The sequence below is a fragment of the Plasmodium gaboni genome, chromosome 3, assembly GCF_001602025.1.
Source record: "Plasmodium gaboni strain SY75 chromosome 3, whole genome shotgun sequence".
Classification (NCBI taxonomy): domain Eukaryota; phylum Apicomplexa; class Aconoidasida; order Haemosporida; family Plasmodiidae; genus Plasmodium; species Plasmodium gaboni.
The window spans coordinates 457310-470329 of NC_031483.1; the positions used below are offsets into that span (position 1 = coordinate 457310).

The window sequence follows — 13020 nt, forward strand, 5'->3', positions numbered from 1 at the left end:
ACATAATAAAAGATTACAAGATGTTTACAATAATAAAAATTCATTTCAACATTATATAAAAAAATTAAAGGATAATACATGATAATAAAAAATATATAATAAATATAACAATAATATAAATTAATAATGTATATAAAGATAACTAACTAAATAAATAAATATATATATATTATATACATATTAATAGAAGGTTTAAATGTGTTTAATAAACCTTTAAATGATATATATATATATATATATATGTATATTTTAATTTCCTCTTTTTTTAGAATATCAATGTTAAGAATATGTTAGAAGAAAAATATAAAAATTTCCTGAAATTAAAAAATATGAACAACCATATAGGAGCTAGCCAAAATGTAAATGTTAATAATAATTATACAATGAATGAATTAGAAGAGTTTGAAAATAATAATAACATTAATAATAACAATAATTACAATAATAACAATAATTACAATAATTACAATAATTATAATAATTATAATAATAATAATTATTATGATTATATGAATATAAAAGTCAGTCAAAGTGTACAACATAATAAAAGATTACAAGATGTTTACAATAATAAAAATTCATTTCAACACTATATAAAAAAATTAAAGACATGTAGATTTGATGCAGATGATATAAGGAACCTATTAGAAAAACGTTTAGCATATGAAAGAGACAATCCCTTAATTAAAAATATTCAAGAAGAAGAAAATAAAAAAGGAATAGGAATAAATGGAAATTTAGGAAGTGAAAGTAATTCTTCTTCATCTAATTATGATAATAATTACCTTCTATATAGAAAAATTAATAGATTAAATAAAAATAATACAAATAAATCAAAAAATAGAAATAGGAAAAGAAAAAGAATAAATTCAAAAGTTGATAAAAAATATATTATTAAATGTAGAGCTTGTAAGTTTATTAATCCAAATGGTTTTAAAATTGAAGATTATTATACTTGTCAAAATTGTGGATATAACGATTTCTCTGTTATAAGGTCTACATCACCAAATAATGCAGACTAGTACATTTAATATACAACAAAAATATATACAAACATATATATATATTATTAAAATATGAGATCGTTATAAGTTTATTATTTTTTTATTTTTTCAGTAATTTATAATTATCAAATTTTATAAAAGATATCTTATATTTTCAATTCTATTATGAAAAGTTATAATATATAACTCCATATATTATTACTTATATGTCATAAAATGTTATATATATATATATATATATATATATATATATATTTGTATGTATGTATATGTGTGCACCTTATTTCTTTTATTTATACTGAAATATATAATATTATATATTTTTATATAATTTTTTTTTTTTTTTGGCATATATTTATTTTAAAAAATTAATACATATAGATATATTTTATAATTATTTTTTTATTTTTTTAATTTTTTACCTATGTTTATATAATTAATTATAAAAAAATATATGATTTTATTTTTTAAGAAAAGTATCAAAAGGAAAAGAATTCATATTCTTTTTTTTTGTTTTATAAAATTAATTATTATTTTTATATTTTTAAATTAATTTTTCTTAACTTTCTTTTTTTTTTTTTTTTTTTTTTTTTATATATATTATTATTTTTATTAATCAATAAAATAAACAAGTGTTAATATAAGTAAATTTTTTTTTAAAACATTAAAACATTTGTCACATTAAAAGAAACAAATATAAGTATGTTAAAATGTATATTTTAATATAATTGACAAAATTATAAACAATGATTAAATATATTGATCTTTATTATATATATATATATAAATATATATGAATTTTTTATATATACGTATAAAATAATATATATAGAAATATTATTTATTATATATATATATATATATATATATATATATATATAATATTATAATATTTTGTATAAACTTTCCAGAACAAGATATTTTTAATTTAATTTTTTTTTTATATATTAAACCGTTTAATATAATATAATATAATATAATATATATATGTTTAAAAATTATAGATAATGAAATAAAATATCTCTGTTTAATGATTACAAATATATGATTTATATATATATATATATATATATATATATAAATATATATATATGAATTTTTTATATATACGTATAAAATAATATATATAGAAATATTATGTATTATATATATATATATATATATTATAATATTTTGTATAAACTTTCCAGAACAAGATATTTTTAATTTTATTTTTTTTTTATATATTAAACCGTTTAATATAATATATATATGTTTAAAAATTATAGATAATGAAATAAAATATCTCTGTTTAATGATTACAAATATATGATTTATTATGTTATAATAACAATGTAGAATTATACTTATATAGAAAAAATATATGTATATATTTATTTATTTATTTTTTTTTTTTTTTATTACCTAGCTTAAAAACCTTTATCTCAACATAATGTAAGTTATTGAAAAAATAAATAAAATATATATGTTATATATATATATATGATATATGTTTCATAATTATATTATGAATATTCTTATAATATATTATTATTTATAAAAAAAAAAAAAAAAAAATGGGGGGCCATGGAGGTTTAAATATATTGCCACAAAAAAAATGGAATGTTTATAGAAAAGATGTACAATATAAAGTTCATTTTGATGAGCATAAAATTATAAAAGAAGAAAAAGATAAAGAAATAAAAAGAAAAAAAGATGAATTTGAAAGTACTATATCGCAATTAAAAAGAAATATAACAAAAAGTGAAAGTAGTGATAATAATTGTAACAGTGATAATAATTGTAATAGTGATAATAATTGTAACAGTGATAATAATTATAATAGTGATAATAATTATTATAATAATTTTTATGATGAGAAGGGGAAGAAAAAAAACACCACAAATCATTGTAATGATCATATTAATTTATTTATTGAAGAAGAAAAAGAATTAACAGCTAGACAAAAAAAACACGAAGAATTTTTAATAAAAAAAGGACATTATATATACAATGATAAAAATTTCAATGCACAACATAATAATATTTATGATAAGAATAAAAATGCACATATTATTTCCGATTTTAATAAAATGAAAATGTGTGAACGTGATTGGTTAATTAATAGAATGAAAAAAAATGACAAGAACAAAGAAAATGTTGCTAGTTTTTTTAATATTCAAAAGGATAATATGTCAGAAGAACATAATAAAACGAAAAATATAAATATTGAGACGTCTTTGTGTGGTAACATAGATAATTATATAAAACATGATAAGAAGAAAGAAAAAAAACAAATACATTATCATATCAAAAAGATTATTAAATATAAAAAGGAAAAAAAAAAAGAAAGAGAGAGAGAAAGAAAGAAAAAAAGAGAAAGAGAAAAAAAAAAAAAAAAAAAAAAAATGAATAAATAATAAATACTACAAAAGAAGACATATTAACAGTTTATCTTAATAAGAACACATTGAAGATATTATCCATGTCATAATATATATTTTAATGTAAATAATAATATTAAATAATATCTTTTAATATATAAATGTAAACATATTTATTAACATAAAAGATATATACCCTTTTTTAATAACATATATTATTCTCTATATTTTTATCATATACCAATTTTATGTATGAAATAAAACGACATACAAACGTTTTTTTATTTATAAACTTATGTTTTTTGTTAAATTTTATTCATTCTTATATTAAAAATTATATATATAATATATATGTATATTTTATTTTATTATTATTTTATTTTTTTTTTTTGGTAATTTTTTAATTATTATTTTTAATGAAACTTTTCTTTATATTTATTCTTTTATATGTCTATTTGTTTTATGTAAAAAAATTATAAAAAGAACATTTTTTTTTTTTTTTTTATGGGTTATAAAAATTATATTTTATTTTCTTGTATTTATGCATTTTTTTAAGTTGTATAAATATTTCATTGAGGTAAAGATAAAAAAATAAAAATAAAATGATAATAAAATAAGCTTGTAAAATATAATAACTTATTATTTATGTATAAAATAATAACATAATAATCATTATAAAAAATAATGATATAATAATAAGCATATATAGAATAATCATTCTTAGAAATATATATATATATATATGGTAATTATATACTAAATAATATTATTATCTTATTTATATAAAAAAAAATAATAAAAATAAAAAAATTATCTATTTATATATATATATAATTGTCAAAATAAATTGACGTGATTAAATAAATAGTTACTTTTATGTATAATAAAATTTATTTTCTTAATGATAAAAAAATGAATATGTATTTTATGGAAGAATTATAAATTTATTATTTTCTGGAAAAAAAAAAAAATTATTCTTAAAATAAAAAAAAATTCGTATAATTTTTTTTACTTATAACGTAGAATATTTATATTACATATTGGACATATTAATTTGTATCTTATCCATTTGAGAATGCATTTCTTATGAAAACAGTGTGTGCATGGTAAAAATATGATATTATCATTATGTTGATAATTTTCACAACAAATACAACATGTTTTCAAATTAGAATGTTCTGATTTATCCTTATCATAAGTAACACATGAAAATTTATTTCCATCTCTAAAAATGAAGGACAAATTATTCATATTGTTATTTTGTCTTGAATTCACATTTCTTTGTTCTGAATTTTCAAAGATATCTTCAAGGGTTAATTCGTATCCATAATAACATCTTGAATCACTTGGAAAACTAAAAATGATCGAATTTTCATTTCTTCTAAATTCATATGTTATACTTCTAGGTATAGGATTATTATAATTTAATATAACATTAATATTACCATCTCTATAGATAATATGATTTCTATTAGGATTACTATTTCTACAGGTATTACTATTTTTACAGGTATTACTATTTCTACAGGTATTACTATTTCTACAGGTATTACTATTTCTACAGGTATTACTATTTCTACAGGTATTACTATCTCTATTTATATTACTATCTCTATTTATATTACTATCTCTATTTATATTATTATCTCTATTTATATTATTATCTCTATTTATATTACTATTTCTATTAGTATTTATATTGTTATGTCCACCTGAATAATTTTGTCTATTAAAAGTTCTATTTCTATTATTATCATAATCGTTTGAATTATTACCAGCATTAATATTACACATTCTTTTAGGAGGTGAATTGTTCATTGTAAGATATTGATTACGAGAGAGTGGTTCGTTTCTAATAATATATGTTGATCTGTTGTAAGGAAACATATATCTATTTAAAGAATTAATTGTATGACTATTGGGATTTCCTGTATTACTTCTATACATTAAAATAATATGACCAGAAAGTTCGTTAGTGTAATTGTTATGTCTATTATCATTGCTGTTGTTGTTGTTATGTCTATTCTTATTACTTTTATTTTTTTTATGTCTATTCTTATTGTTGGTGTTGGTGTTGTTGGTGTTATTTTCATTCCTATAATGATTATTATTTAATGCTTCTCTAAAATGATTAGTGGGTGAATTATTATCAATAGAATCTCCTAATTGATGTGTTATTTCTTCTTTTTTTTCTTTATTACCATGTTCATTATTATTTTCTTCATTCTTTGTTGATGTACTAATTTGGATGACTTCCTTTGAATTTTCAGCACCTGGTAAATTATTAACTTGAGAATTTCTCTTCTCATCAACATTTCTAGATTTCTTTATTTCTGTAGTTTCATTTCTATTACTTAGAGAAGTATTGTATCCATACGTATCACTTTTAGAATTGTCGTTGTAAGCCGTTTTCACTTTTTCTATGTCTTCTCTTTCGAAATTATTACGGACATTATCACAACTATTAGTACCTTTTGTGTTGTCATCATTAGTACTGTTACTAACGTTCAAATTTGTGTTTTTATCGTCCTTCTTATGGTTATGTGCGATCTTGTTTTGCCTTTCATTATTAATAGCCCTATATAATTCATTCAAACTAGCATATGAATCATTAGAAGAACTAGATAAAGAAGAACTGCTGATATTTGTGTTCTGTTTCTTTGTACATTTATCAACATCACAATTCAAATTATTTTCTTCTTTTTGACAGCAATAAAAATTTGTGTTATTTCTTTTTTCATTAGAAAAATATTTTTCACGTGTACTTTTCCTATCACAATTATGAGCATATATATGATCTCTCCAAATTTTTAAGTCTACAGTTTCTCCACATATATAACAAGTTACAGATGTTAATTCGTTTTCCTTTTTATAATAACTTGTACTTCTGTTAGACATTAAAACACCATTTGTAACGGCATTCGCACTATTTTCTACATTATTTGAACCTTCCATGGAATGTTCTGTATGCGTGCCCTCCGAAAAAAAATGTTGTCCCTCAGAATCTTCCTCATATTCTTTGAAAAAACTTGAAAGAGTGGATGTTGAGATGTTTCTATTTTCGTTATGTTCATTCTCAATAATATCATCAAACTCTTTGTTTTGGTTTATCTCATTGTCTTCTTTTTTCAATACTTCCTGCCTTTCTTCTGAATTTTTTAAAGGAACATTTTCTTGTCCATTTTTTGAAACAGCATTTTCTTCTTTAACTGCAATATTACTTTTATTGTTCTCTTCTTTTCTATGCGTTTGCATCTTAGCAACAATGGGTGTTTCTTGGGCATCCGGGTTTCTTTCTTCTTTTACTTCACGATCCATATCTAATAAACTACTTTTTTTTTTTTTTTTTTTTCTTAATCAATTATATTTATTTATACTAATAAAATATATATAATATATGGGAATATCCAATGTCTACGATTTAATATATATATATATATATATGTAGATATTTACGTGTGTGTAAAGAATAAATAAAATAAAAAAAAACGGTAATCAGATCTTTAATGTATTGTATAAAAAAAAAAAAAAAAAAAAAAAGAGTCGAATTAAATTAATACAGTTATTTTTTCTTTTTTGTAATGTGTTATTATATATATTATGATATACATATCTATATTAATATATTAAATATATTTCAAGTTATATGAAGGTATTTCTTTTTATTTTTAAGTTCAATGTTGACGAAGAACATACATATAAACAGGTATGAAAGAATGTTTCTTAAACATGAAAATAAATAATATAAATTTATAAAAAAATATTTTATACTATAAATATTTCTTTTTCTTTTTTTTTTTTTTTGAAATAAAAATATTATTTTATATATATATAAATATATATATTTCTATAAAAAAAAAAAAAAATTAAACTATTAAATACCATATAATAAAAATAAAATAAAATGTTTTAAATTATTAGATTGTTATTATTATATATAAATGTAGATACATATGATATACAAATACACTAATATATAAATATATATATATGTTTTTATGTACATAACAATGATTTATATATGTTTTTTTAATGTATAAAAGTACTACGTCCTCACTATTTTTTTAGTTAAAAATTATAAATATATGAAATTTTTTATATATACATTATAAGCATTATATTTTTGAAATATAAAAAAATTGCGTGCGATCTTATAAGTATTTTTTGTACTATTATTTTATATGTAGAATATCATTTTATGAATTTTAAATATTTGTCTATATATGTAGTTTTTTGAAATAAAAAGTCTTATAAAATATATATTCTAAGATATTTTTATTTCAAGGAAAAAACTAATTTTTTTTATTGTTTTACTTTGTTCTATAATGCTACAGAAATGAAAATAAAATAATATAAAATTTTTATCATGAAATATATTTTATACATATAACATTTTGTACTTATTTTCTTAATTTACCTTTTTTATTTGTTTATTTTTTTTTGTAGAAAAAAAATAATAAATGGTTAGTTTTGAAAAGGAATATATATATATATATTTTTTTTGAGCCTTTTTTTTGAAGATCCATAGTTGCATCTAATATATTTTTGGATAACGTTTAAAATGACCCAGAAAAAAAAAAAAAAAAAAATTGCATGTAAATGAAATAATAAATAAAATTTTATAAAATGTACGTACATTATATTTATTATTAAGGAATACTCGAGAATACACACAAAAAAAAAAAAAAATTGTTATTTTATAAAAATTAAAGTTTCTTCTACATATGATTAATGTTAAGTATTAGTGTTTCAATTATATATATACAATAATTATATATTCATATTTATCTATAAGAAATAGTATATTTTCTTATGTACATACAAAACCTTTTATTTATATATTTTCCATGAAATTGTTAAAATTTGATATGTATCATAAACAATTGTACAAATATGTGCATAAAGAAAAACTAGTTTTTTTTTTTTTTTTTTTTTTATTTATTATTCCTTAATCTTTTAATCAATTTTATATATTTCAAAGGAATGAACTAATTTATTTTCATATATAATAATCCATGTAAATTATAAAAAATTATAGAAAATATCAATTTGCATATATTAGTAGGATTTGTTTTTGTGAGAACAATATAAGAAGAAAATATATTATATTTTTACAATTTCTTTCATTATACTAAATATTTTTAAAATTAGCATAAACAATTCATGCCTTCATAAACTGTGTACATTTTTTATAGAAAAAATTTTAAATAAAATATATATGTTAATATCATAATATATATATTGATGTTAGTGATGGGTATATATATATAAAACTATTAAATCCTTTTATAGAAAAATAAGAATAATTTTTTTTCATAAAAAATAAGATACATATTTTTATAAATTAATATGAATTATAAAAAATAATTATATTTATGTACAAGAAATTATTTTAGACATAAGTAATCCTCTTTGTTTTAAAGAATAAAATATATATAAGAACATTGTTATTATAATTAATTGCAATTACTATAAAAAATTTCTTTTGTTGAATTTATAAAGATAAAAAATAAATGAAATTTGTATTATATATTAAAATGTAATTTATTATCTATTAATAAATATATTTCAGTTATCAATTCATATATATATTTGTATTTGACATAAGTGTACTTTGTCTTAAATGTAAATAATTATAAGTTTTTATTGTGTTTTCAAGTAACACCTTTTTTTGGTATTAATTATTACAATATGTTATTACATAAATTTGTTTCCCATTTCATTTATGTATGTATAATTTTATTAATTTTTGAAGAAAAAAAAAAAATATATTTTCCTTCTTTTTAGAATCTTAATGAAAAAACAGAAAATATTTTTCTTATGAATAACCAATTTATTTATTATAAATGAATATCCTATATTCACTTTATACTTCTAATAGTAAATATCTTTTGAAATTTTTAATATGAAAACTTTTAAAATATAAAAAAAATAAAACCTGTATAATATAACACAAAAGACATTGTTTTTTGTAAATATATTTAAAGAATTTGTGTTTTTCCTTAATAATCTATATCATTAATATAATGTGCTTATTTACATTTTCCTACAATTAATATATTATATTTAAAAAGCATAAGTTCTATATTATTAGATTCATTTTATAAAATAATTGATAAAAACCTATAATGTTATACTTCATTAAAATATATAAATATTATATGATAAATTTTATTATGGGTTTAAAAAGAAATGAAAATACGAAAACTAATTCTAAATTAGGAATAATTATTTTTCAGTTTATAATTACAATATGATGAGTCTATTTTTATGAAAATAAAATTTATAGAAAATTTTTCTCTAGAATTATGGATATATAGATATTATAGGCATATATAAATGTAGAATGTATATACGCTATTTATTATATTCAATAAAATATGTGATATACTAATAAAATTTGAAAAAAAAAAAAAAAAAAAAGATAGAAATGTATTCCCTTTAATTTCCTCTTAAGAATATTGATTGTGAAATTCAATCATAACGTCTAGAATTTATTCTCTGAATTTCAGTTGCATTTATTTCAAAAAAATATAATTTAGGAAACATAAAATAACTATAAATATATTTTAAATAAATCTTTAAAGTGAATCATAAAATATAAATAAATATATACAATAGTGTATTTCAATATTTTCTATTTTATTATTTAACTGTTCATTCTGTTCTTTTATCTTATTAGAACAAAAGAAATAATATGATTATGTTAATCAATAAATGAAAACAAGGTATGAAACTCTTTGATAAATGAAATAATGTTTCAACATTTAAAAAATGTTTTAATATCATTTTGATATATTCTTTTATAATTGTTTTTTTATTTATATATTACATGAATGCTCATTTTTATTATGTACTTTTTATAATTTCTATAATTTTCATTATAACAAATATATATTTAATAGTTGTGTCAAAAAAATACATAATTTATATTTGATTAACATTTATAAATACTATATATTTTATAATAATACCACTTAGATTCTTCTTATTTCAATTTTTCCAAATGAAAAATAACAAAAATATTTAAAATGAATATATATTTTATATATAATACATATATTATATTTAAAAAAATACACAAATTAAGTTAATCATATAATCATTAATGATTAATTTAATAACATAAAAAGATAAATGAAATTTTTTCAATATGAATATATTATATATATATATTATATGTATTTATATTTTAGAAATTCTTAGATAGGAATGATATGGTGTGAAATATTTTTATTATAAATGAGGATACAAAGGTTATAATGTTTAAAATATGATATATAGAAGTTAGACAAATATAGAAACAAGAAAAAATTCTACATTTATTATTTATATTATCATATTTTAATTTTTATCTTATATATATGGTAAATATAACCATAAATATTTACTTAGACATGATAATCAATTTGAAGAATTCGTTCATTTTTTTAAGTCTATTTTATTAAATAAAGTCAAAACGATTTAAAAGTTTTAACAGTGAAAATTTCCTATATTTATTAAATATAACATTTTTAATTAACTTTTTCTATAAAACGAATATATAGTTGTAAACATGAAAAAAAAAAAAAAAAATGGATTTCATATATAATATAATGATAAAGTTTTAATATAGGAAACCGATTATATAAAAAGCATTCATGGATAATATCTCCTAAAAGGTAACCATGTTCTTTGCATTTTGTAAATGTTCATTAAATAAATAAAAGAATATACTATATATAATATAAAGAAAATGATATACATCATCATGATAAAAATAATAACTTAATATAAATAATATTTTATACAAAAACATATAAAAAGGGAAAATAAATATTAATAAGCTTTTCATAATCTTTAGGATATATATATAATTATGGTTTTACAATATTAACAAAAACTATACACATTTTTATGTATTATGAAATGAAAAATTCAAAAGGTACTTTTTACAAAGATAAAGGGAAAAATGTAAGATTTTATTTATCCATAATAGTTTTCCACATTCAAAAGAAATTACTTAAATTATTATACCATAAGTTCATTTCATTAAAGTTAAAATAAAAAAAAAAAATATAGTATAAAGAAACATTAAGAACTATATTATTTATATATACATATTTTTATTTAATTATTAATATGTACATAATATTTAATATACAAATATAAATAATGCTTTTCAAATGAATATACATTATAATTTTTATTAATATATAAATATAATTATTATTTGTGTGTTATAATATATTTTATTTTTATTTTTTCTAATTTAATATTAATAAAATATTTTTATAATTAATTAACACATTTATTAAAAAAACATTATATTAATTTATATTTTATTAAAATAATAATATAAATATTTAATAAAATAATATAAAAAATATATATAATAGTAAAATATATAATATTAAATGAATATAAATTAATATAATAAATAAATACATATATATATATATACATATAATTATATATATATTAAATAAATAATAATAACAAAAATAAATAAATTAATTAAATAAAATATATTATTTATTAAAATAAATAATTAATTAATATATATTATTAATTAAAATAAATAATTAATTAATATATATTATTAATTAAAATAAATAATTAATTAATATACATTATTAATTAAAATTAATTATTTAAATAAATAAATATATATTATTTATTAAAATAAATAATTAATTAATATACATTATTAATTAAAATTAATGATTTAAATAAATACATATATTTATTTATTAAAATAAATAATTAATTAATATATATTATTAATTAAAATTAATAATTCAAATAAATAAATATATATTAATTAAATTAATAAAATAAAATAAATAATAATAATTAAATAAATATTTATATAATAAATGAATAATTTATTATTTAATTTTATTTAATAAATAATCTTAAAAAATTAAATGAAATAATATTTTTAAATATAATTAATAATTAAATTAAATTTATTATTATTTTTTTTCAGAATATAACAATTATTATTATATATATATAATATATGTGTCTACTATTTTAAAAATATTTTTTATTGGGTATAATTATTTTAAATAAAAATTAATTTAATGTTATTTATAATATTATAATAACATTTTAATTCATATATAGTTTATTCTTAATAATAATTATAATAAATAATTTAAATTAAAATAAATTAAATGTTTATTTATAAATAATTAATTTATTTTAATTATTAATTTATAAAAATATATAAAATATTATTTATTTATTTATTTTATTAAATTAATAATATAATTAAATAATTAATTTATAAAAATATATAATATTATTTATTTATTATTTTATGAAACATATATATATTTTTTAATTTATTAAATATAATATTAAATTAAATAAAATAAATATAATAATTATATATATATATATATAATACACACATTTATTAAATAATGTTTTAATTTAATTTAATTTATATTAATTTAATTAATATTAATTAATTATTAATATATTTAATTATTATAATATAATATTTTATTAAGATTTATTTTATTTTAATATATATATAATATAATTATATTTTATAATTTATTAATATATTTAATTTAATTATTTTATATATTTTTAATTTTAATTAATTAATTTAATATTTAAATTAAAATTATTTTATTAAATAATTATTTCTAATTTTA

The 13020-nt window shown here is 15.5% G+C and overlaps 3 protein-coding genes across 3 annotated transcripts, besides 1 other annotated feature; 2 read left to right on the forward strand and 1 right to left on the reverse strand.

Moving 5' to 3' along the window:
- Positions 1-269: 269 nt before the first annotated feature.
- On the forward strand, positions 270-1022 carry PGSY75_0314500 (hypothetical protein; the record flags this gene model as incomplete). Its single annotated transcript, XM_018783997.1, has 1 exon — positions 270-1022. A coding segment is annotated over one exon (753 nt), but the record flags the coding sequence as incomplete, so codon positions are not given.
- Positions 1023-2560: 1538 nt separating this feature from the next.
- Positions 2561-3403, forward strand: PGSY75_0314600 (hypothetical protein; the record flags this gene model as incomplete). Its single annotated transcript, XM_018783998.1, has 1 exon — positions 2561-3403. One exon carries the CDS (start codon positions 2561-2563, stop codon positions 3401-3403), a length of 843 nt encoding a protein of 280 aa, XP_018643581.1.
- A 972-nt stretch (positions 3404-4375) lies between these two features.
- On the reverse strand, positions 4376-6685 carry PGSY75_0314700 (putative zinc finger protein; the record flags this gene model as incomplete). The annotated part of the gene is made up of 1 exon (XM_018783999.1): positions 4376-6685. One exon carries the CDS (start codon positions 6683-6685, stop codon positions 4376-4378), a length of 2310 nt encoding a protein of 769 aa, XP_018643582.1.
- A 4781-nt stretch (positions 6686-11466) lies between these two features.
- Positions 11467-13020: part of a sequence feature (centromere) that runs on past the window's edge.